This window comes from Amblyraja radiata, chromosome 25 (assembly GCF_010909765.2).
Source record: "Amblyraja radiata isolate CabotCenter1 chromosome 25, sAmbRad1.1.pri, whole genome shotgun sequence".
Classification (NCBI taxonomy): domain Eukaryota; kingdom Metazoa; phylum Chordata; class Chondrichthyes; order Rajiformes; family Rajidae; genus Amblyraja; species Amblyraja radiata.
Window position 1 is genome coordinate 5,935,989 of NC_045980.1, and position 26,984 is coordinate 5,962,972.

A 26,984-nucleotide genomic window follows, 5' to 3' on the forward strand; every position below is an offset into this window, starting at 1 on the left:
GCGCAGTGAGCGGGCGGGCGTGCAGGCGGCCTGAGTCGGGCGGGCGGCCTGAGTCCGGGGCGCGCTGTGGACTGGCGGCCGACTATCGTGCATCGTTGACCGGGGACGTGATGTGTTAGGGCCGGTAGCAGCGCTCGGGGATTGGCCGCCTCATGGTGCACTGCATCTCTATGGTGTGGCGCAAGGTGCTGAGGAAACGCTGGGTCCTCGCCCTGGTCTTCGGTCTCTCGCTCGTCTATTTCTTACGCAGCACTTTGAGACAGGTGAGGCCAGTGCACCCGACACCCCCAATACACCCAGAGACTGGTGAGGCCACTGTACCTCCCTCCCCCATGTGTACAGAGACAGGTAAGGCCAATGTACCTAACACCCCCATGTGTCTAGTGACAGGTGAGGCCACTGTACCTTCCCCATCTGTACAGACATATGAGGCCACTATAACTCTCTCCCCAATGTGTACAGAGACATGTGAGGCCACTGCACATAACACCCCCATGTGTCTAGTGACAGGTTAGACCACGGAACCTCCCTCCCCCATCCACACAGTGTCAGGTGATCCCCCTCCCCACCCCATATATCCAGAGAGGTGAGGCCACTGTTCCTCCCTCTCACATATCTAGAGAAGTGAGGTACCTTCCCTACCTGGTTTAACCAGCCCGTCATCTTTCAACCATCTGAGCTGCAAGTGGTCACAAGTTTCCAACTTTCCCCACCTCCATCCTTTTGTGTTCCTCCCAGATTCTGATCACCGTAAGGTTTGAATGACAATAAAGGCATTCAATTCAATTCAATTCAATTGGTTTCCTTTGGACCTAATTTTTTGAATTTAGCGCTTCAGTTTATGAAAGATAAGAATCAACTGGTACTGAAATATTTTTCTAAGTAGTAGTAATAATGACATTAAGATATAACTTTTTTTTGATATGGCTCACAGCTGCTATCTGGGATGTACACTTGGAATCTCAGAATGATTCCTTTATCTGTACCAGGAAGCTGAGATGTTGAAGGTTCCAGACAAACTAACATGGCTAAAGGTTGCTAAGTCCCTTAATGGTCTGCATCTTAGGATCTCAAAGGAAGAGGCTGTGAACTGGTAGATATGTTGGTTGTAAACCACCTGGATTCTGGAGAGGTTGCATAGGAGGGAGAGAAAACAGCAGTTAGTTAGTTTAACAACTATCTGGGAAAATGCTAAAATCCAATATTGAGGAGGTAAAAACAGGGCATTTTGAAGTATAAGGAGTTTTATCAGAGGGAAATTGTGTGACAAATTTGCTAGCGGTCTTTGATTTGTAACAAAACAATTGTGGATGAATTGTGGTTGAAGGACCACAATTCCAATTTTCCGGCATCCTTGGTTTCAGAGTCTTGCTGGACTATCTGTTTTAGTGGACCAACAGAGGACACGGCTTTAGACAGGAGTCCAACAGTACTGGAATGGGTCGCCTAGGCAAATGTGGAACGTTCTGGGATATCGGTCCATAAAGTCGTCCTCGGAAGTCGGCTATGGGACCAGATTTGCCAGCTCCGGCCGGGCCAGAGTTCCAGAGCCTCGGCCGCAGGGGTTAGTCCGATCCACTGATCGTGGGGGGAAGTCCCAATGAAGTCGAGATCATCGGCCTCAGCCGGCCCAGACGCCACATTTTAGGTGGGACTTCCGGGGGGGGGGGGGGGATCTCTGAGAAAGTTCTGTAGATTGATTCTTGGGATGAATAAGTTGCTGTTTGAAATAAGGTTGATCAACTTGGGCCTATACTCATTTGTGTATTGAAGAATTAAAGGTGGTCTTATTGACACACACAGTGTAATCGGATCGCGAGGATTGGTCCTCAGAGGAGCTTATTCCCATCCTGGGGTATTTAGAACTAGTGAGCATGATTTCAGAAGATGAGATTACCCATTTCAGATAGAGGTGAGCAGAAGACTTCTCTGAGGATTGTGAATCTTTGGAGTTCTTTACACCAAGAGGCAGTTTATGAGGGAGTCTTGGGGTGTGAGAGGGAAGAGTGGTGTAGTGGTCAACTTGGATCTGCCCTGCTCTGAATACAGAGCATGCTCGATCTGCTGTAAGGCTTACTGCTATACGTGTTTGTTATGTTCATATGCAATTCTTCATTGACAACTGGTTTTCCTATCTCCCAGAGCTTATTATAAAATGTTGTTTTTCACATTCACATGAAAAGCTGCCTGCAAATGTCATGACTATTTCTTATGGTTTTCATGATACAGTTGAGTGCTATCTTATAAATCGTTGGAGGTGTATCTTGTCTTGTATAGCATAGCTTTCAAATAAATCTGAAGGATTAATAACATTGCTGATAACCTTTGAATTTAGTGAATCCTATCTCATCATAGATTCCAACAATCCCAGGTGCAGTGGAGCAGGATGTGTTTCGAGTACTCCAGGTGGCTTGAGGGGAGCACAGAGGACTGAAGATAAAGGTTTAGCCATTTAGAACTGAGACAGTAAGACTTTCTTCACTCAGACAATTGTAGACCATTGAAATTCTATGGCTATTGAAAACTGTGAATGGTCATTTTTTTAAATGTATTTTAGAGTCGGAGATATTTTGGAAGATATTGGATTTGAGGGATAAATTAGAAAACATGAAACGTGCGAGGATTAACCTTGATCTTAATGATGCGGCATTCATGAAAGGCCGAATGGTCTACTACTATTCCTACTGTGCTTAACAAAATGCATTCACGATACCATGGACACATTGTGCAAGAAGGGAGAGAAAGAGAGTTGGAATGTGTGCAATATCTTGGAGTTCAGGTTCATAGCTCACTAAAGTTCAAGTAGATTGGATGGTAAAGAAGGCATGATATGTTTGCCTTCCTTGCTAGTATATATATATATAAGAGTCGGGAAATCATGATGCAGCTCAATAGGGCTTTGGTTAGGTCACATTTGGAATGTTGCATGCAGTTCTGGTCGCCCCAATACAGGAAAGTTGTGGAAGCTTTGGAGAGAGTGCAGAGAAGGTTTATCAGAATGCTGCATGGATTAGAAGGTTTCAGCTGCAGGAAGACATTGGATAGACTTCGATTGTTTTCTCTGGTATGTTGGAGGTTGAGGGGAGATTTGATAGCAGTGTATAAAATTGTGAGTGACATATATAGGGTAGACAGTCAAAACCTTTTTCCCAGGGTGGAACTGTCCAGCATTAGAGGGCAGAGCAATAAGGTGAGAGGGGGTAAGTTTTGTGGGGCTAGTATTTTATACAGTGAAGGGGCCTGGAGCACAATGCTAAGGGTGGTGGAAGAGGCAGATACAATAGTGGCGTTTTAGAAGCTTTTACGTTGGCATATGCAGGGCTCTCGCTTAACATTTTTTCCCTGTTGCCAGCCGGGCAACCTTGGCAGCTTTTTAGGTTGCCAAATGACAGTTTAGGTGGTCATTTAAGATGGCTTGCATGACGCGTGCGATAATGTGCTCGGACGAAGTGCATAGTTACCAATCAGAATTGTACCCAATGAAGCATTCACATATTATTTCTGCTTCAAATAAAGTCACAAACTAAACATTCACCAATCAAGACATGATATATCCCACAATGACATGCAGCAAAATTATAAGGCAGTATCTCAACTCTTTTTACACATTGCAATTGATGCAATTTCTATTAGTTCTTTCCACTTCCAAGCAAAAATGTGGTTGAATTATTCAGCGTATGATCAACCTGTGTCAATAAATCCTGGACCATGGTAACATATATGCGTACGTATAGTTGTGAATGTTGCTCATTAAATAACTAATATTCCATATTAAGAGCATTGATTTGCCGTTAAAATGAATTCTGTAATAACGTGTCAACGGTAGCAGTGACAATCGAACACTGCGGTTTTAATGTTTCACGTGTTCATAATTAAATTAATCCATCTTTATGGATTAAAACAAATAATAACATTGGGAATTAAAACACATTTGATTGCATTCCGTTATCAAACATAGTCAATGTTCACTCTGAAGACATTTCCAGGACAATAGGGTCAGGGAGGGGGGTGTGTGTGAATCAGTGCAGGGTGGATAGATGGCGGGGGGGGAGGGGGATTAGAAGGTAGTCGGTGCAGAATGGATGGATTGAGGCAGGTGAATTAGTACGTGTTGGTTGGAGTAGGTAAAATTGTGAGGGGAGAGCACGGGGGATGTCAGTGATGTTGAATGGGGGGGGTTCAGTACGGGATGGATGGGGACAGACAAAAGTGCTGGAGAAACTCAGCGGGTGAGGCAGCATCTATGGAGCGAAGGAAATAGGCAACGTTTCGGGTCGAGACCCTTCTTCAGACTGTTCCCCCCATTCTTCTTGAATGGGAGGATCAGTACAGGATGGATGGGGGGGGAGATCAGCGCAGGATGAATGGGGGGGGGGGGGGTCAGTACAGTGTGGATCGGAGGGTCTGTGCAGGATGAATGGGGGATCACTACAGGATGAATGAGGGGAAGGTGCAGGGTAAATGGAGGGTGGGTCAGTACGGGTTGAATGTGTGGATTAGTACAGGATGGATGGAGATTAGTACAGGATGGATGGAGGAGAAGTGCAGGATGGATGGGAAAGGGGTAAGTACAGGGTGAATTGGGGAACCAGTGCAGGATGGGTGGGGGGTGGCAGGAGAATCAATGCGAGGTGGGAAGGGTGATCAGCGCAGGATGAATAGATTGGGGGGGGGGAGATGGGGAGGGGAGCACAGGGGATGTCAGTGAGGACTGAATAGAGGCAGGAATGGGCATCAGTGCTGGATGTAGAGGAGGGGTCCCTGGATTAAGGGGGGGGGGGTGGAGGGGGCGTACAAGAGAGAGAGAGAGAGAGAGAAGGGGGGCGAGGTGGGGAGGAAGGAGGGTCAGCGCTCCTCGAACAACATTGCCCCGCTGCCTTGGCCATTGGGAACTCCTCGCCACCGCCTCCCTCCTCCACCAGCCAACCGGGCCGAGCGGTGCAGCTCAAAGATCCTATAGCTATAGTATCTTTGGTGCAGCTGCTTCAGAAGTGTCGGAGCGAATGATGGGCGCTGAACAGCGAGCGACAGCGGCTTCATCTCCTCCTCCTCCCGCCCCCCGCCCGCCCTGATAAGGGCCGCTGCTTGCAAACCCGCGCTTTCAATACAAACCCTCCCGCACGCCGAGGCCTCCCCCTCCCTCCCTCCTCCCGGCCTCGGCGTGCGGGAGGGTTTGTATTGAAAGCGCGGGTTTGCAAGCAGCGGCCCTTATCAGGGCGGGCGGGGGGCGGGAGGAGGAGGAGATGGAGCTGCTGTTCGGGTCCCGGCATTCGCTGCGGCCCTTCCTCACCCCGCACCTAGTATCTTTCCCACGCAATACAGCCGTCACCGCCGACACAAAACGTTGCGTTCCTTTTCTCCAGAGATGCTGCCTGACCCGCGGAGTTACTCCAGTTTATTTTGTCTATCTTCGGTACAAACCAGTATCTGGTTGCCAAGCCGGGCAAAATTACTCGGTGTTTAGTTGCCCAGCGGCGCTTTGAGTGGTCAATGGCACCCGGGCAACCGTTAATTTCGAGCCCTGATATGGAAGTGCAGGTAATAGAAGGATATGGTCATGTATAAACAGATGTGATCAGTTTAGCTTGGTATCAAGTTTGGTACAGAAGGCATGGAGGCCAATTCCCTGGATGTTTTCAAGAGAGAGTTAGATTTAGCTCGTAGGGCTCAAGGAATCGAGGGATATGGGGAAAAAGCAGGAACGGGGTACTGATTTTAGATGATCAGCCATTATCCTATTGAATGGCGGTGCTGGCTTGAAGGGCTGAATGGCCTAACGCTGCACCTATTTTTCTATGTTTCTAACATTGTGGGCCCAAAGGCCCCATCTTTTGCTGTACTGGTTTAAGATTCCCCCAACACAATCAGAAAGGGGCATCTTTAGATTTGTATAGTTTGGGGAGTGTAATACAGTGATTTGGTTTTAGGATAAGATGGATGGAAAAGGTAGACAAAAGTGCTGGAGAAACTCAGCGGGTGCAGCAGCGTCTATGGAGCGAAGGAAAAGGTGATGGGTGGTTTTACTTGTGGTGTTCTGTTTGTATGGCATGACCAGTCACAGGTGATTGATAAAGTCAGCTTTCAGGATAAGTATGTTTCATTTTCATCATTCTTAATACTTTGTCAACATTGACAGCTCTAGAATTTTGAACTAGACAAGTAGTTTACTGAGAAGACTCAGACCAAACATGATTCTAATTTAGTGTAGAGGTATAGTGTGGAAACAGGCCCTTCGACCCTCTGAGTCCACGCCAATCATCAATCCGTACGATAATTCTATTTTATCCCAGTTTTGCATCCTACACACTAGGGAAAATTAACCTAGAAACCTGCTCGTCAGGATTGAACCTGGGTCTCCGGCGCTGTGAGGCCGCAGCCCTATAATTGGGTGACAAAAGAGAATATAAACATGCTGGAAGGTATGACAAAAAATGCTGGAGAAACTCAGCGGGTGAGGCAGCATCTATGGAGAGAAGGAACAGGCGATGTTTCGGGTCAAGACCCTTCTTCAGACTGATGTCGGAGGGGGGGCGGAAAAAGTGGTTTTATGGGAGGGCTGGAAAGGGGGAGGGGAAGAAGGGAGAAAGTAAGGGCTATCTAAAATTAGAGGTCAATGTTCATACCGCTGGGGTGTAAACTATCCAAGCGAAATATGAGGTCCTGTTCCTCCAATTTGCGCTGGGCCTCACTCTGGCAATGGAGGAGGCCCAGGACAGAAAGGTCAGATTGGGAATGGGAGGGGGAGTTGAAGTGCTGAGCAACCGGGAGATCAGGTTGGTTAGTACGAACTGAGCGGAGGTGTTGGATGAAGCGATTGCCGAGCCTGCGCTTGGTCTCGCCGATGTAGAGAAGTTAACACCTGGAACAGCGGATGCAGTAGATGAGGTTGGAGGAGGTGCAGGTGAACCTCTGCCTCAGACTGATTGGGTCTTTGGATGGAGTGGAAGGGGGCGGTAAAGCGACAAGTGTAGCATTTCCTGCGGTTGCAAGGGAAAGTACCCGGGGAGGAGATGGTTTGGGTAGGAAGGGACGAATTGACCAGGGAGTTACGGAGGGAATGGTCTCTGCGGAAAGCAGAAAGGGGAGGAGATGGGAAGATGTGGCCAGCGGTAGGATCCCGTTGGGGTTGGCGAAAATGTCGGAGGATTATATGTTGTATGTGACGGCTGATGGGATGGAAGGTGAGGACAAAGGGGACTATCCACCCACTGTCCTTGTTACGAGTAGGTGGATGGGGAGTAAGAGCGGAGCTGCGGGATATAGAGGAGACCCTGGTGAGAGCCTCATCTATAATTGAAGAGGGGAACCCCTGTTCCCTAAAGAATGATCACATCTCCGATGCCCTGGTAAGCGACATGTCTATATCCTGCAAGTCATTGCTCTGCAAATATACATCAAAGTGCTGCTAAAGGGTATTGGTAGAGGGGAACTAATTGGATCTCGGTTTGGAGTATAGAACATACATTGCTGGAGGTAGGACACATTTTACAAAACCTTCTAAAAAGGCAAAAGAGACAGAAAATAGTACACCTGTTCCAGGGAGACTTTAATTGGACTCCTGTGCTTGGAAAACCAAGAGATTAGCAGATATTCCTTTGTTGGACATACACTGTAAAAATAGCTTTTAGAATACTGGTAAGCAACCCGTTGAAATCAGACTGAGATTGCTTATTTGCTTTTTAATTAAAATCTAAGGATAAGGGATGAGGAAGAAAAGAGGCAAAGAGAAGCAGATTTATGATTATTTGAAGGCAGATCTAAAATGGGGATGGTAAAGGTGTTGGCAAAAAATTAAAAGAGTATTGCATTGACAAATTGAGCAGCACAGTGGTGTAATGGTAGAGTTGCTGCCTTACAACTTCAGAGACCTGGGTTCGATCCTGACTGCGTGTGCAGTCTGTACAGAATTTGTACGTTCTCCCTGTGACTGCATAGGTTTGCTCCCGTTCCTCCCATACTTCAAGGACGTACAGAATTGTCGGATAATTGACATCAGTAAATTGTAAAAATTGTCCGTAGTGTATATAGGTTAGTGTAAAATGTGATCGCTGGTCAGCGCGGACTCAGTTGGCCGAAGTGCCTGTTTCCACACTGTATCTCTAAAGTCTAAAAGCTCTTCAATCCTTCGAATGTCAAAAAACCCGTAGTTCATGTTCTAATTCAGGATTTAGAACAAAATCTAGTTTGACAATTCAATACAAAATGAAAGGAATACTGCACCCTTGAATTGTTTGTTAAACCTGCCCTGACAATTTATTCTGGTGATCAACTGCATTTTAAAGGCCTGATATGAACCAGAGCTCGGAGATTATATGGTGTTTTGACTGTTTTTCTCTTAACCAACCCTGATGATGGTCTGAAGAAGGTTCTTGACCCAAAACATCACCCATTCCATCTCTCCCGAGATGCTGCCTGACCCGCTGAGTTACTCCAGCATTTTGTGTCTACCTTCAATTAAAATCAGCATCTGCAGTTTCTTTCCCACACTTGATGATATCATCCTGTTTAGCATTAGTCTGATGAAGTGTCTCGACTTGAAACGTCACCTATTCCTTTTCTCCAGAGATGTTGCCTGACCCGCCGAATTACTCCAACATTTTGCGTCTATCCTGTTTACAAACATGCTCCTGCATTCAGTATTTCACTGAACGAATATCAAAAAAAGTGCAGATGCTGGGAATCTGAAATAAAAACTTAAAAAACTAAAAATGTTTCTCATTTCGCAGATGCTGTAGTTTCCATAATGTTTCTAGCACTCCAGGGTTTTATTTATACTATGTAACAGTAGCAATTGCACTTCAAAGTCATTTAAAAGCAAAATGTAAATCATAGAAGTCTGAAATGAAAAACACAAATGCTGAAATTACACAGAGGAAGGTGTAACTATGAAAAGAGAAATAGTGATTTCAGGTCAATGACCTCCCATCAGTATGTGATTGTTTGACATTGATATGTTTCAGCTACATTATCGGTAAGGTGGGGAGCTGTGATTAACAAGCCTTTATCAACCCCTCTCAGCCAGCACCACCATTTTTTCTGTTATTCATTCTAACTTTGTCTCACTTCTCACACGTACATTTCCTATATTCTCTCCAGATGTCCCCACTGCTTATCACCACCCCCTTCTTTGCAACTTAAAACATTGATTTGTAACTATTCATAGTCCTGATGAAAAGCCATTAATTCTCTCTCTTCTTAGGTGAAGTCTGACTTGCTTGATATTTACATTTTGTTGTTATTACATCTCTTTGGCGTTTGTCATATGCAAAGGTCTTTCTTTGTGCAGTCCCTGCTTACTGTCTTCCCCCCCATTATTATATAGCCTTGTTTTCTGGTGTCCAGATCATCAAACTTGGAATTCCTAACCATAAATCTATTCCACTCATCTACGAATAAGATCTACATCACAACCTCTTTTATTTCCACATCTAAATGCAAGTTCATTTTGTTATTTCTGAGCAATGTGACAAAAACAATGTGTTGAGATTCAGTTTTATTACCTAATCTGCCAAATTCCAGTTACAGCATTTCTCAAGCAACAGCAGAATAACAGAATAATTTATTTATCTCCTTAATGGCCTCACCACCCCTCGGTGTTAGAAAATGTTACTGGTTCACAACTCTGAATGAAGAAATTTCTCTTCATCTCAATCCTAATACTCTAGCCCTGTAATCTGAGACTCTGGCACCTCAATCTGGGCCAGAGAAAACATCCTCTCGCCTCTCGAGCCCTATCTGTATTTCGTGAATTTCAATTGGATCGCCATTCAATCTTCTCAATGAAAATGCAAATCTGGTTAAACCAGGATTCAGGAATCCGTCTGGTTATTACAGCCAAAGTACTGTTTGTGCAGTGTAGTCGTGATTCTAATAGAGAAAATGTGGGTGCCAATTTACATTCAGTAATTTTCCGAAAAACTAAAATTATATTCCTCAGTCATATAGAGTAGGGTTTTAATATCAGGGAAAATCAAAGATGCGAAGCAAAATAATTCATTAATGTTTCAAACTCCCGTACGACAGAAGGTATGAAAGCTTGAAAGTGCGAACGATCAGACTCAGGAACAGCATCATCCCCTGTGTTATTTGGCTTCTGAATGGTCCTTCCATACACTGGGCCTGATTCACCAGTTCCCCATTGTGGACATTGGGCAGTCTATAGAACTAATGCCCAAGATAGACACAAATTGCTGGACTAACTCAGTGGGTCAGGTAGCATCTCTGGAGAAAAAGGAATAATTGCTGTTTTGGGTCAAAATGCTGAGAACTATATTCTGCATCTTCTCTTTTCTTCTATCTATTGTAATTAAGTTTGACGATTGTACATATGTATAGTACATCTGATCTGTTTGGATGGCATGCAAAGCAAAGCTTTTCACTGTACTATGGTACAGGCCTTGCAGAAAAATAATTTAAGAAACGAGGATGGAAATAGGCGATGTATTTCACTTTATATTTTCTGTCGACCAGAACTATATTTAAGAATAGTAAAAATTATTTCTGGCAGTGCAAAGAGAAATGATATATGAATCAATAAACTCTGCCAGTGAGCGTGGTATGTTCGTGGAGGAAAATGTTTAAAGCGTGATCTGATTATCCATTGAATTCAGTGGGATTCAATAAGGTCATGTGATAGTAGAATTAGGCCATTCGGTCCATTGTCTACTCTGCCATTCAATCGTGGCTGATCTATCTCTCCCTCCTGCCTTCTCCCCATAAACTCTGACACCTATACTAATCATAATCATACTTTATTAGCAAAGTAAGTTTTGCAACATACGAGGAATTTGATTTGTCATACAGTCATACCAATAAAAAGCAACAAATCACACAAAATACATTTTAACATAAACATCCACCACAGTGACTCCTCCACATTCCTCACTGTGATGGAAGGCGAAAAAAGAGTTCAATCTCTTCCCTTCTTTCTTCTCCCACGGTCGGGGGCCTCGAGCATTCCGTTGACGAGACAATCTTGACTCCCATAGCCGGTGGTTGGGCCCTCCACGTCGGGGCGATCAAGCTCCCGCATCGGGGGGAATTTCAGCTCCCCTGCGTAGGGCGATCGGAACCCGGGTCGGGGTTAGTCGAACCTCCTGCGACTTTGAAGCTTCCCGACATCAGTCTCTACCCGAGACTGCGAGCTCCTCGATGGTGAAATTCACAGGCCGCGGTTGGAGCGTCGATCCCAGGCAAGGGATCGCAGGCTCCGATGGTACGTCCACGGCCGCGTGGTGGGGCTCAAAGTCAGTTTCAAGCAAGGCCACCAGCTCCATCATGTTAGGCTGCAGAGCCACCGGAGATACGATCCGAAAAACAATCGCATGGTAAGAGATTGAAAAAAAAGTTCTCCCCCCCCCCCCCCCCCCCCATAAAACCAGAGAACATTATCACAAACTTTTAAAAACACACTAAATATAACAAAAAAGACGAAAAGACAGACAAACCGTTGGCGAGACTGCCATCGCTGACGGCGTGACCCAGTGGTACTAATCAAAATTCTATCTATCTCTGCCGTAAAAATATCGAAAGAGTTTGGATGTGAACATATTTTTAATTAAGAAAAAGTGAGTCTGGAGCCATGATTGAGATCTTTGGGAATTCGGGGAAGCAAAATATGGTCTGAGAAATTGAGAACATTGGTTCCATATTAATAAGCCTGAAGCAATATCGGAGAAAGGCTGCCTGTAATCGCTCCTCCTGTTGCTACATGCCTGGACTTACCAAAGCTGTACTATACACACTGCAGCTTGTTCTGCATGCCTGAGCCAACATTCAGAGAAATTTAAAAACGATTAACTTGACATAAATAATTAGAAGGAAATCATTATTAAACACAGTAAATTATAAATGCAGAATACCTCAAAATAATTCAAATATGAGATAAAAGCAATTTTTTCTTGTGAAAAGCGACACCTTCCCATGTGTTTCACATATCTGTGCCCTAAAGGCTATCAGTGGAGATATAACTCCTGTCCTTTAATGCTGGGGAATCATAGCAAGGCAGAGTTGTGCTGCATGGAGGCAAAATCTGTCACTAAGTCCCAGAACACCGCATTTCACTACACATTTGCATAAGTTTGGAGATAGACACAAAATGCTGGAATAACTCAGCGGGCCAGGCAGCATCTCTGGAGACAAGGAATGGTGACGTTTTGGTTCGAGACCCTTCTCCAGACGGCTTCTTTTGCTTTCGTGTGGCGTGCACAGCCTAAAGTTGTTGGACAACTTGTTCTATTTGATCTTCTGTTTGTGCACGTCGACTTGATTGCATTAGTCGAAACAGGGCGGACCACGTGAAGGTTGCAATCTTCCACCCCTCCAGACGGCTGAGGGTTCATAAGGCTGGGGCTGAATTTGGCCGGATTGACTGGAACTGCTGATGACAGTCAGCGTGATCCAGCCCAGCATGTCTAAGTATTGGAAATGCAGGATAGTGCGTTACTGATGGCAGTCGATGCTGCAGCAGGAAATGTAGAATTATGTTTATGATCAACATGCACCAAGATTATCTAATTCCTACATTATTTCTCTTGCTGCAGGGAAAGAGAGCAATTTGCTTGTGGATGGCAGCAGTTCAGTTTGAGTAATGTGGTGGAAAGAACTGCAGATGCTGGTTTAAATTGAAGGTAGACACAAAATGCTGGAGTCACTCAGTGGGACAGACAGCATCTCTGGAGAGAAATTCCGGGTTGGATGTGAACTGGGATGTCTGGAACCAGAGCTGGAATCCATGAGGTAAAGGATGGAGGCACAGGCATGTCCAGAGATGGGTCTCGACTTGAAACGTCACCCATTCCTTCTCTCCAGAGATCCTGCCTGTCCCGCTGAGCTACTCCAGCATTTTTTGTCTGGGTTTGAGTAATCTGGTACTTGCGGGTTTGAGCCATATTTCTGCAGAACTTTGCGCTAAAGAATAAATAGTTTGATTTCACACCACAGGAGAGTGATTTATACCTGCTTGAAGAAAGCAAATATTCAAATCTACTCAGGTGGTTCAACTGGGTTTGGGGTGTTTTCCTAGAGGTAAAATAAAAGAAATATTGAGAAAAGTCAGCATCTAATCAAAAAGCCTGAATCTACTTTTTAATTACTTTATTATTAAATGCATTGGTAAATATTAAAATATCACAAACCAAAGAAAGAAGAAGTAAAGTTTGCATTGTACAAAGTCCATTCACTATGCTAGTTTCAAGCATGGGTCTGGGGATGCAGTGCTGGAGATGAGGCTGGAGAACTAGCTGGAGATGAGATGATAGCTTCTCACTGTGACAAACGTGTTGGGAAATTTAAATAATCGCTGGTATTTATAAGCAGATTTTTGCATTTATGAATAGTAGATTCAGTATGTCATCTGTATTAGTGGGGTGGGAGATTGCAACCTTCACGTGGTCCGCCTGTTTCGACGAATGCAATCAACCTGGTGTGCACAATCAAATAAGATCAAATAGAACAAGTTGTCCTTACAACTTTAGGCTGTGCACGCCATACGCAAGAAGAAGAAGAAGACCTGTATTAGTGCATAGAACTGTTCAGCACAGAACACACACTTCAACCCACAATGTCTGTGTCAATCATGAAATCAGTTTAAACTAATCCTATCGGCCAGCACATGGTATAGATCCCTCTATCCGAGATGTTCTTTTTCTTTAGGGAACGGGGGTTCCCCTCTTCCATCATTAGATGAGGCCCTCACACGTGTCTCCTCGGTACCCTATAGCTCCACCCTTGCTCCCCCTCCCCAGAGTTGCAATAGGGACAGTCCCCCTAGTCCTTACCTTTCACCCCATCAATTCAATTCAATTCAATTTATTGTCATTTGGACCCCTTGAGGTCCAAACGAAATGTCGTTTCTGCAGCCATACATTACAAAACAAAAAGACCCGAGACACAACACAGTTGACACAAACATCCATCACATCGTTGTGATGGAAGGCAAAAAAAAACTTATCTCTCCACTGCACTCTCCCCCCCGATGTCAGAGTCAGAGTCAAAGTCAAAGCCGTCGCATACAACACATAATCCTCCGACATTTTAGCCACCTCCAAAGGGATCCCACCAGTAGTCAAAGCTTCCCATCTCCACACCTTTCCGCCTTCCACAGATATTGTTCAATCTGCAACTCCATGATTAACTCATCCCATCCCACCCAAACCACCCCCTCCCCTCCCCAGGTACCTTCACCTGCAACCACAGGATGATGTAATGCCTATCCCTTTATCTCCTCCCTCGACTGTCCAGGAACCCTGACAGTCCTTTCAGGTTAGGCAGAGGTTCACTTGCACGTCCTCCAACCTCATCTACTGTATCCGCTGTTCAAGGTGTGGACTCTTATACATCGGCGAGACCAATCGTAGACTGGGTGACAATTTCTCTGAACACATTTTCTTAGTCTGCCTGGACCAACCTGATCTCCCGGTTGCCAAACACTTTAATTCCCATTCCCATACAGACCTTCCTGTCCTGGACCACCTCCATTTTCAGAGTGAGGCCAGATGCAAATTGGAGGAACAGCATCTCATAATTTGTTTGGGCAACTTACAACCCAGTGGTATGAATATTGATTTCTCTAACTTCAAGTAACCCCTGCATTCCCTCTCTCCACCCCTCCCCACTAAGTCACACCAGCTTCTTGTTCTCACCTAGCAAACAGCTAATAATGGCCTGTTTCCTTTATCATCAAAATAACTTTTTTGCATATCTTTCATTCTTTTGTTCTATATCTCAGTTTATATCTCTCGTTTCCCTTTCCCCTGATCCTCAGTCTGAAGAAGGGTCTTGACTTGAAACGTCACCCATTCCTTCTCTCCAGAGATGCTGCCTGTCCCACTGAATTCCTCCAGCGTTTTGTGTCCATCTTCCCTCTATTTGCTGGTTTCTGTGCCTGTCTAAAATCATCTTAAATATTGCTATTGTATTTACTTCCATAACTTTCCCTGGCAGCACATTCCAGGTACCTACAATTCTCTACAAAAAAAAACTTGTCTCGTAAATCTCCTTAAAATTTTCCCCTCTCATCTAGTATTTAACATTTCCACCCTGGGTATTGTTCTGAAAGGATCAAGAGCAAAAACATGGGGATGGTGGTGATTGATATAGCTGCTCCTATGGAAATCTACCAACACCTGATATGAGAACCGTACTCATGTCTGGTAAGCAGAAGATAAAGCTGTTTGATTAACTTTTTCTAACTTTGTCGGCGGCAGATATGGGCGATTCTTGTGTACTGTTCTTGTGTAAGGTCTGCTGTATGATTTTACTGGGTTTTATGCAAAAACAAAGCATTTAACTGTACTTAGGAACATGTGACATTAAAGTATCAGTTTACCATTAAGAGGTGTTGCTGTTGTGGGAGATGAAGGAAGCTAAACCTTTATAAAGTGCTATGGGATGGAAATGTGTCGCTTTCATCTTTAATAGGCTCATGTCAGAACAGTCCAGGTTAATGATGTTTCCCTCTCTATCTGTGCTATGGTATACCTTCCACCCCACCTCATGCAATCCGAAATGCTTGAATAAATCTTTTTGCATACTCGATGGTCCTGCCAAGTATTTATTTGAAGGAACTGAAACAAACTGATACGTGAGCTTACATACTCTCCTGAGATGTTATCCAAACTTCCATTTTGTTGGTAAATCTACTGAGTCCCATAAACCGCAAATAAATTCTGAGCCAATTTGAAAACAACCTGTTAGCATCTCCTATTAGTGTTTAATGGTAAATACCATCTGCATTCAATTATCAAATCTCTACCTTCTTGTTGTGGTCCAAACACCGCTCATGTGTAGCGTAGAGCCAGATTGTGCTCCTCCAGCTTAAGAAACTGCAGATGCTGGTTCCTTCCCACTTGCTTTATTTCGCTTGGGCAGTTTACACCCCAGCTGTATGAATATTGACTTCAAGTAATCCTTGCTTTCCATCTCTCCATTCCTCCCCCTTTGTAGTTCTCTGACCAGTCTGACTGTCCCCTTGATTACATTTTATCTCTGTATGCTTCATTATCAGCTTCTCCTATCTAACAATGATCTATTCTACATTTTCCGTGAGCAACTTCCCCTTTGGTGTCTTGTTTTCACACTTTACACTTCCTTATCTCTGTTTCTCCCTCTCCCCTAACACTCAATCTGAAGAAGGATTTCCACCCTAAACGTCACCCATTCCTTCTATCCAGAGATTCTGTCTGTTCTGCTCAGTTACTCCAGGATTTTGTGTCTATCTATAATAAACTGCTGCCTGTATTTTGCACACTTGGAACCATGGCTGAAGCTGTCTGGCTTTTTACTTCATGGTCACCTTTTTTTTAAATCCATCATTCAGCCAATCGTCCATAAATTCTAAACCTGGGCTAGATATTTTGTTCTTTATCAGTGTTCACAAAGCATGCATTTGAACTGAGATTTTAATCACCTTCTTTTCTTCTGTGTCCTTCTTGTCTTCCTCTTCAGCCCCTTTGTAATATAATGTCAGACCCTTTCTGTGTTATAAGTACTATTCATATGCAGGGCATTTTGAGTATGGGTGTGGAGAGATCATGGGAACAACTCTCTAATAGAAAAGCCCCACAGTTAAATCGATGACCCTCAATTATTTCTTAAGGTTCTTTAGAAATAGCCAGAGAGGAGGTAATAGAACTATATATCAAAGTTAACACTTCCACAAAAAGGGGCAGTGTTTTAAAAAGCTGAATGCTCTCTTATAAAAAAAATTGTTCTGTAAAAGTGAAATTAATAAATACAGCAACTTAGTTGATATAAATAATTTTAAAAATGTTCAACCACTCTCTTATGCCACCAGATTTTGTGAGCATATTCCCCAAATATTATTATTTTATTATTTTTTAAACTAGTTGCTATTGGAAGTGAGCCACAGTAAATCTTTCTACCACTCACATTAACACACTGTGGACGTAGCAATAACGAGTAATTTAGGTGTCAATTGGCAGATGGTTAACAATTCCAATCTTGTTGCCATGTCTTCCTAATCTTGATCTTGCGTTATTTTTCAAATTGCAATTTGTTAAATAATGCTTTCAAGTCATTAACCCCTTCCCTTGCAGATGCTGCAGCAAAAATGCACTGAAACTGTATGGTTCTGTTTTTATAGCATTTAAAAAAAATTGACAGACCAATTCAGTCACCCAGGGACGATGCAATTAGAATAATTGAATAGGAATTTTTAAATAATCTCCACCTGTGAATCAGATGTTTATTTTCAAATCTTCTACTGCCAGGGTTGCTTCTATCACAAATTGTTGCATGTTACCTGGACATAAATTAAGATAAATAACAGCAATATCAGTTTGTTCTAACATCTGTTGATTTATAAAATTTAGATGAGCATGACACAAAATCACCTCTAAATTATTTAGTAGCTAAGATTAGCATTAGATGAAGCAATTTTATACATTAAGACATAAAGGAGATTAGACTATTTAGTCATTAAGGTTGGGTGTTAATTCAATGGGCGTGGCAACATACTGACCATGTTGCCGATCCCCAGTCCCAAATGGAAACTTTGTAAAATATAGTGCTGTCACAAGATATAATATACACGCACACGCACACGCACACGCACACACACACACACACACACACACACACACACACACACACACACACACACACACACACACACACGCAGTGAGGCTATGAATGGTGTTAAGGCCAGTGTGCAGAGAAATAAACATTGTCTAAAGTCAAAAGACATTTCTCGAATGTTTGAAATTGTGATATATTCTTTGAAATCTGTCATATACTAATATTATTTCTTTCATTCAATATTTGTTTTAGTGACAGGCCACCAATGTCACCATTATGAAGAACTAAACAACCAGAAAAAGAATAAATCACCTGGCTTATTGTTGATATTCCTTACTTATTTGCTATTCTGTACTTAGCCTCTTTTGGAACTCCCCGTTGAAGATATTAATACAGTATTAATTTTGAGCAACGTAGGGACTATTAGACTCCACACCTGGAGTATTATGTGCAGTTTTGGTCTCCTAATTTGAGGAAGGAAATTCTTGCTGTTAAATCAGTGCAGTAGGTTCACCAGGTTAATTCCCGGGATGGCAGGACTGACATGATGAAAGAATGGGTCGACTGGGCATATTCACTGGAAAATGTTCCCGATGTTGGGGGAGTTTTTTTAAAATCCATCTGATTGCATCCAAGGCATAACATCTTGTATAAAGAGTAACCGCTAGTGTTGCAGCACACCTGCAAAACAACACTGAAGTGTGTCGGAAGGAACTGCTGGTTTAAACCAAAGATAGACACAAAATGCTGGAGTAACTCAGCGGGTCAGGCACCATCTCGGGAGAAAAGGAATAGGTGATGTTTCGGGTCATGTCTGAAGAAGGGTCTCGACCCAAAACGTCACCTATTATTTTCTCCAGAGATGCTGTCTGACCTGCTAAACTACACTGAAGTGTCAGATTGAATTATGTAGGATTGGGTCTAAAACAAAATAACATTGCTGCAAAATGGGAAAATAGATAGATGTTTAACTTATTTGATTATATTAGTGTACAAATGTTCTCAAAATAGTGAAACACTGAGATTTGGCTTAGCCTCTCCAAATAGAATAAATAATTTATGGAGTAGATCTTTCCAAAGGGCCCGAGGTAGTTAGAATCTTGTTACAGTGAACCTAACTCTTGGAAGGGAACTCATTAAAGGTTTATTTAAATGCATTTCGTTGTCTCTGTATTGTACACTGACAATGACAATTAAAATTGAATCTGAATCTGAATTTTATGTGAAATGAGACATGGAGTTTGTGTGGTGTCATTGTCTGAAGAACAAATCCATTCACTTTGAACTTTAATTAGTGATTTCAGACCAATTGGCAGCAATGGATTTGCAGAAAGATAAATAATTTTGGAATTATTCTTAATGAGATAGTCAGCAGGGAGAAAATGCAGAAAGCGAAATCTGAGTTAAAAAAAACCAGGCAAACTAACCCATCCAGTCAAAGTTGGAAATGGTTTTATAGATGCTGTTAATGAGACTCTTGCATCTGTTATTGTGCCACATCTGCTTGTGAAAAGAGACAGACTGCAGGTGGGTGGGAGGATAATGCAGCCAAATAGTTTTCTCTTTAAGCTCATGTATTATTTCCAGTTAGCTGCCATGAGAGTGGTTGGAAGCGTCAGCTGGAATTATGACATTGACGATCGTGGACTATGGATGTTTTAAGATTAAGCCATTGGAGTCAGTAAAATTAATTAGAAGTCAGGTTTTAGTTATGTTTGGTTTTTGCAGCAACAACTTGAAACCGGCATGAGACCAGCTTTTTAATGTCACTAAATTTTGATTGGATTTATTGCCCCTTTTTACTTGAATGCAACGTCATCAAAAGTAGATAAGCTTCTCCTTTATGAAATGAAAGATGTAGTAGATAATGTACACTTAAAATGTAGGTGGTAATATTAAATTGAAGTGTTTATAGCTAAAATAACTGAGTCACGAGAGTAAAGATTTTGGCAGAAATGTGAATATCTGCTCACTGAATTTTATTTTCATTGAGATTACTTGTGAAAATTAATGTATCGCGTCCTCTAACATTTGTAAAACATGAATCATAGTAATAGCCAAAGCTGTTGATGAGTCTTTTAATCATCTATTTAAGAAAGATTTTTAATTAAAATTGTCATTTACTCATAATGACATTTTTTATAATCTGTTGTACAAGCAACAGATGTTAAAAATTCTACATCCTGTCCAGGTAATTAGTTGAGTTGTTAACACATTGGTGGTGTGCGAAACAACCACTTAAGAGCCATATTAATTTTTTTGTATTTTTGAGTAGTTCATTCCATTGTGTAAAGCAAGTAGAACTAAATTGACCAAAATAATGATGGTAGCTTAATTTGTAATATAATACAAAAATTCCAAATTGCAAAATTATTCACAGAATTGGTTAAAAAATATATCATAAGGTTATCATTGATGGGTACAATAGTTCAAATCAACGCAAAAACGTTAGCTGAAAATTTAGCATATGTGATGGGAGTGGGTGCGACTTATGGATATGGTTCTCTTTTATTGATTTAAAGGAAACATAGAAATTAGGAAATGATGGGTGCTCTTGTATTACACCAGGGATTCAAGCTCCACTTCAGGACATGCTCATTATTTCCATGGTAGCATGAAGTGAACTGTTTTATCAGATAAAATATTAAACTGAATTTGACCCTTTCATATGGTTACGACTATTGGAAAAGAGTAGAGGACTTCTCCCAGTGTGTTGTCTGACACTTGTATCCAAAATACTGTCTCATACTGTTCATCTCGTCAAAGAGATTGATATGCGCAAATTCGCTCTTGCATTCCCGTTATTATACTGATCATAACACTTCAAAAATATTTAAATTCGTTATGATGCAATGGTTTGAGACACTTCAAGAGGAAAAAGCATCACACTTTTTCCAACGTGCCTGATGATTGGTGTCATGACATTTTTGTATCTTCTCCCTTCAGGAGGAAAGAACGGTACTCGACCGAAATTTGTTGCAGCTTCGAGGTCCTGAACGACGAATTGTATGGAAAGTGCGTTTTAACCTGGGTAACAGCAGCAGACAAAATGAGCAATGTCGAAATTCTGTCCAGGGTAAACTGCTAATTACAGATGAACAAGGTGAGACAACTCGTCAGGACCTGGTTTCCAAGGACTGATCGCGTCCACCTCCTCATTTTCTTAAATACACCAGAAAGTGCACGAATTATTATGTTTTTTTAAAACACTGATCTTCTGAATAATGTATATTCCTTAACATATTAACAGCTTTTTTCTGGTACAAGCTGTGCATTCCGAAAAATGTGTTTAGAGATTTAACATTGTTTACTTTTTATCCTTTTTTTTGTAGGTTATGTATGTGAAAGGAAGAACTTGCTTGTAAATGGCTGCTGCAGTATAAATGCACCAAGCACAAAACTGCATGCATGTGACACCTGCTTGCCTAATGACTGCTGCAGTGTGTATGAGTATTGTGTTTCTTGTTGTCTACAGCCAAATAAGGTGAGTAAATGTTTTATTTCAGGATATAGATATCTGTTAGATTGTGAATACTGAATGTTGTTGTGTATATATATAATTAAAATCCTAACTTGAAACAATTAGTTTGGTTTGGAGATACAGCGCGGAAACAGACCCTTCAGCCTACCGAGTCCGTGCCGACCAGGGATTCCAACATTCTAACACTATCCTACACACACTAGGGACAATTTATATTTATACCAAGCCAATTAACATAGAAACCTGTACGCCTTTAGAGTGTGAGAGGAAACTGAAGATCTCGGAGAAAATCCACGCGGGGAGAACTTACTACTACATACAAATAAGTACCCATAGCCGGAAACGAGCTCGGTTCTCCGGCACTGTCAGGCAGAGTAGCTCTCCTGCTAAGCCACCGTGCCACCCTAATTATGAGTTAACCATTGAATGTTTCAGCATTCAAAAATCAGTTATGAAGTAAAGTTTAGCTTTTGTGGTTATATGAAAAAAGGTTGCAGAAGAAGCCTTGCTTTGAAGTTATACACCACGGAATCAGGCCCTTTAGCCCGACTCATCTATGCTGGCCAAGGTGCTTTCCTAAGCTGATCTGTGTTTGGTCCATATCCGTCCGCAGCCTTCCTGTTGATGTATCTGTGTCCCAATGACTTTAAACGTTATACATATAATTAAGTGGCAGGAGTAGAATTAGGACATTTGGCGTCACGTCTACTCTGCTATTCAATCATGGCTAATCTATCTCTCCCTCCTAACCTCATTCTCCTGCCTTCTCCCCATAACCTCTGACATCTATACTAATCAAGAATCTATCTATCTCTGCCTTAAATATATCCACTGACTTGGCCTCCACAGACTTCTGTGGAAAAGAATTCCAGATTCATCACCCTCTGATTAAAGAAAGTCCTTCTCATCTCCTTCCTAAAAGAACATCCTTTAATTCTGAGGCTATCACCACCAGTAATAGACTCTTCCACTAGTGGAAACATCCTCTCCAGAGAGGTTCCCCCTCATTCTTCTAAACTCCAGCAAATATAGGCCCAGTGCCATCAAACGCTCATCATATGACATCCTACTCACTCCTGGGTTCCTGGGATTACCCCAGCCTCTATCACTTTCTTTGGCAGTTTGTTCCAGATTCCCACCTTGCTCTGTGTGAATATGTTGCCCCTCAAGTCCCCATCAAATATTTTCCCCCTCTCATCCAGAGCCTATATCCTCTAGTTTTATGTGTAGGAAGAAACTGCAGATGCTAGTTTAAACCGAAGATAGACACAAATTACTGGAGTAACTCAGTGGGGCAGGCATCATCTCTGAAGAGAAGGAACAGGTGATGTTTCGGGTCGAGACCTTTCTTCAGACTGAAGAAGGGTCTCGATCCGAAACAACACTTGTTCCTTCTCTCCATAGATGATGCCTGTCCTACTAAGATTCTCCAGTATTTTGTGTCTATCCTCTAGTTTTATATTCTGCTACCCTGGGAAGAAGACTGTGACCATCCACCTCATCCATGCCTCTCCTAATAATCCTCTATAGTGTCATCCCTGAGATTCGCTCCAGGAAAAACAGCCCCAGCCTATCGAGTCTTATTGTTGTAATTCAAGCTCTCAATGTCTGGCATCATCCTTGCGAGCAGTCAAAGGCTGACAAGCCATTTGAGAGCAGAAGGGTGGGGACTATGTTACCCATGGTGTATGAAGGAACTACAGATGCTGGTTTAAACCAAAAAAGGTTATAAACACAGGGTCTGAAGAATGGTCTCGACCCAAAATGTCACCCGTTCCTACACTCCAGAGATGCTGCCTGTCTTGCTCAGCTACTCCAGCATTTTATGTCTATGTTATATTACCCATGGACTACTCTGTACACAATACACTGGAAGCCTCTCAAAAATGAGGACTACTCTTCAGGCCCAGGTAAGTGCAGAGAGGCAGAGAAACAGCAAGTCCATGCATTAGACCAGTTTCTATTTTATTTGTCCCAATGATGTTTGCTAAATAGTTAGCGTTTATTTTATAAATAGTATTGTTTTGTAAATGTCATAGTTGAAAAGTACTTGGATTTTCAACTTAATCATAATTGCATTTTAAAACTTTTGCAGTAGACAGTAGAAATATTTCATTCATTTAAATAGTTCATCTATTAAGTGAATAATCTGGCTTTGCTGGGAATTTACACGAAGAACTCTTTCCTTCAGTGCTAATTTGATGAGCTTTATTGGAAAGTTCTGTCATGTGCAACATTTCTTCTTGAGTTAACCATACGAATATAAAGCTGTTTAATTTCTGGATAAGTTTTTGAAATATTTTTTGCTAATTGCATTTGTAATCTGGTTGTTTCCTCATTTTCAGCAACCTCTATTAGAACATTTCCTAAACAGGGCTGCAGAAGTTTTCCAAAATCTGTTTACAGCAATTGAGGACCACTTTGAGCTCTGCCTGGCAAAGTGCAGAACATCTTCTCAGGTATGTAGTTAATTGAATTCTGGTGACTGCACATCAGAAAAATACATATTACAGATGCATGCTATGTTAATTATGATTACCATTATATTTTTGTTTAGATAATTATACATTGTCAAATTAAATTTATCATTATTCTGTAAGCAAAATCTTTATTTGAAATATTATCGTCCCGTTACAACAATTCAAATGGCTAACTTTCAAAAGGGCTGCATTTAGTTTTGAAACATTATGTAGTCTGAATGCACTGAATAGTTTCTAATTTTATTATATCGACACATATAGCAAAATATTTTGAAGAAATAACCTGAAAGTATAGCAAGGACTGTTGAAAACAGTGTGATATTTCTGATGAAACCTAACAGAATGTTCCCACTGCCACAACTTCTGGGAAGACAAATATTTGAGGTGGAAAATTCTAAAGATTCACATTCTCCAAGAGAAACAATTTCCTCCTCTCTATATTTGCTATTACCTAATTCAATGCCTTTTGAGCAAACTGAGGATAATATCACCATTCAGGGACGTTGCAACAAAAAATATTGAAAAACAATAAGAGATCTCTTGACCACAAGGCCCCTTCAGCTTAGAAAAACATGTTTCTATTATAAGAACCTATGTGACACGGAGTGTGGTTGAGGGCGGTAGAGAAAAGTGAAACTGCAGATGGAAGAGAAGGAGTGAGAGAAAAGGGGAGGGGGCTGGTTGGAAGGGAGGAGAAAATGGAAGTAGAGATGGGTTAAGGAGGAGGAACAGTCTCAATTTTGAGCAAGAGTGTGCAAGTGTCTGTGTCTGAATGTGTGTGTGCAGTTGTTATGCAAATCAGGGTGAATCTATGTATGCATCTGAGGAGTCCATGTAACAGAGCCTGGTCATCAGTGATCTTGCACCTCACCACCAATGTACCAAGATTTGGTTCCTTCAGGTCCGTAGTTAGTTTCCCAGGCTATCCCTTACTGAAGAAAATCACGCACACATTTCTTGCACATCTCTAAATGTTGAAGTGCAAGTTGGTCATTCTGAAGCCCAAGCAATGACCAAAGAAGTAATTTGAATAGTTTCCAAAAGTTTCTGATCAAAGGTTGACTAATTCATTGGCAGAATATCAATAAGGCCTGTGAGAATAAACAATTTCACTTATTTTACTTTCCATGTTAATTCCTACAACCTGCTTACATTTTCACTAATTGGAGTTATGGACTGCACTGCTACTATAGTCTTCAATTATTATTATTTGATGACAATGCCTTGAAGCTTTCCCTTTTCAATATAACTAATGTATTTGTCCTCCTTGCAGAGCGTTCAACATGAAAATAACTACCGAGATCCTGCTGCAAAGTATTGCTATGGAGAAGATCTGCCAGAACTACTTCCGCTGTAATCTATGTTAAATGGGAGTTATAATTAAGGCATATTTTGTTTGGGCAAACTTTCACTGTGGAAGGAATACAGATTTTCTTAAAATAAGAAACTACAATAACTTTCTTTTCTATATCAGTATTTAATATTTATTTTGTTGTCGCTTTTGAACTGCCTTGATTGCAGCAATCAAGACAACCAAATGCCAAACAGTATCCATCCAAATCTGTAATTAGTGTTGTGCTGAACATTGCAGCCTGAGCAGACTACTGCCAGTAAATAAAGAATCATCTGCTACACTAATTACAGTTTATTTGCATATTTGGAAATTAATCTGTGCAAGATATGTAAATATATGCATATGTTTATCAAAATTAAGATGTACACAACACTTGATTTATGAGCAGTTCAGGCGTCTTGCTTGCTTGATTGTCACTAAGTCTTGCCAATTTATGAAGGACACTAGCATATTGGAGACAAGTGAGCTGCGATATTTGCAGCAGCAGAGTTGAAATGTTTTAGTGATGTATAGAATGCAAACTATGGAGAGTGCTGGCATTGTTGACATTAGGATATCGCCAATTAATATAATAAATATCATGTTTATTGGCAATATTGTATATTGACAATATACCTTCTATATTATCATGGGGTTAGAGATTTGTGTTTGGTAGTATTGGTAGCTTGCAATGTGGTAATGAAAGCACATTGAATTCTGTCTCTGATACTCAATTTATTTGAAGTCAATGTAACAGAATTTCAGTAGCTGAGTTCTTTGTGCATGATTACAACATATAGTGCGAGCAACATGGGATAAGTTTCTATTCTGTGATATTGTACTTCATTTTGCACAAACTAAAGATCATTTGTAATCTTTCCATGTTCCTGATAATGTCAGCACTCCCAAGGTGACAACCCATTAATCAATGAAAGACTAAGCAAAAGTCTAGAGGGACATTTTCTACAATATAGATAAAAACAAAAAAAGGGGGGAAAAGCCTGTTCGAGTTTCCTGACAATCTTTGGAATAAAGTAAATCTTTGGAATTGTAGATAAAACAAGCCCTATGGTTGTAATAATCTCAATTTTAAAATCATGAATTTTCATTGATTGTTTGAGGTTGAAAGGCGTTATTTTTTTTTTAATTTGAAAGTCTCTATGCAGATGAGCTGGTTACAAAGGATTAGTAAAAAGAAAACGCTAAAATGAGACAATTGTTATTCTATATGTTTATGTCTGAAGTATGATGTAGAGAATATCAATCTGAGGGCTAGAACAAATCATGTGCTTCTATTTTATATTTCCTATTTGAGGTTTCTATTAACTTAATGTAATCTAATTTAATTTGTGTATGCGATTAAATGGAAATGTAACTACAAGATGTATAACCATTTTTTTAATGTCAATGGAATAACGTCCAATTAAATGACAATTATAAGAATTGACATCAGTAACTTGCAACCATACTCATTATTTTGTGTCTTGATCTCCCACTGACTACAGGCATCCCCCCCACACCCGCTCACCTCATTCCCTGCTCCAAGCTTCTATTCTGAATCAGCCTCATTTACAATGTTTAAAAGTGCACTTCCATTGTAGGTACTCGCTTGAGACAGGTAGCTTCCATTCAGATTTCAGACAGACAGCATAATCTGAAAAGATTATATGATTCACCACTAACATTCTTGGTTAGATTGCTACCTATGTTGGCCAGGAGGGAACTATATAGGGGTTTCTTCCAAAAGTGAGTAAAATTCTGCTCTCTAAACGTTCAAATGAAGGTCAATTGTGGTTTTATTTTAAAATCCACTGAATGTCCAGCAGTTAAAACCAAATAATGTATGAATGACGCTCACCGCCTTTGTAGATTTGCTAGTAGAATACTTAGAGGTGGAAGAATACCGCCTCCATTGTGTCTTATTTTGCTCCACAGAGTCAACAGTGAAAATTACCAAACCAATGTGAAATCTGCAATGGATAAGCATCCCTCATGGCTGTGTTCAGGTATGTATTTCATTTTCCCAGGCTTTACTAAATGGTAGTCATTTTCCTCCAGTGTTGAGATTATTTATTCAAACCTATATCCAAGCAATGTAAAGAAAATGTGGTAGGGGTGAAATTTGTTCCTTTAAGTAATTTCACTGTGAGGA

At 41.4% G+C, this 26,984-nt stretch overlaps 1 protein-coding gene across 1 annotated transcript; it reads left to right on the forward strand.

The window, feature by feature from the left end:
- Window positions 1-26,288, forward strand: spring1 (SREBF pathway regulator in golgi 1). The gene is made up of 5 exons (XM_033043122.1): window positions 1-263; window positions 20,485-20,641; window positions 20,871-21,022; window positions 23,365-23,478; window positions 24,773-26,288. Exons 1-5 carry the CDS (start codon window positions 153-155, stop codon window positions 24,854-24,856), a joined length of 618 nt encoding a protein of 205 aa, XP_032899013.1. The 5' UTR covers window positions 1-152; the 3' UTR covers window positions 24,857-26,288.
- The last annotated feature ends 696 nt before the right edge of the window (window positions 26,289-26,984 follow it).

Coding starts and splice junctions, on each gene's coding strand:
- spring1 (XM_033043122.1), top strand. CDS start 153: ATGGTGCACTGCATCTCTATGGTGTGGCGCAAGGTGCTGAGGAAACGC. Junction 264..20,484: donor TACGCAGCACTTTGAGACAG/GTGAGGCCAGTG, acceptor TTCTCCCTTCAG/GAGGAAAGAACGGTACTCGA. Junction 23,479..24,772: donor AGTGCAGAACATCTTCTCAG/GTATGTAGTTAA, acceptor TCCTCCTTGCAG/AGCGTTCAACATGAAAATAA.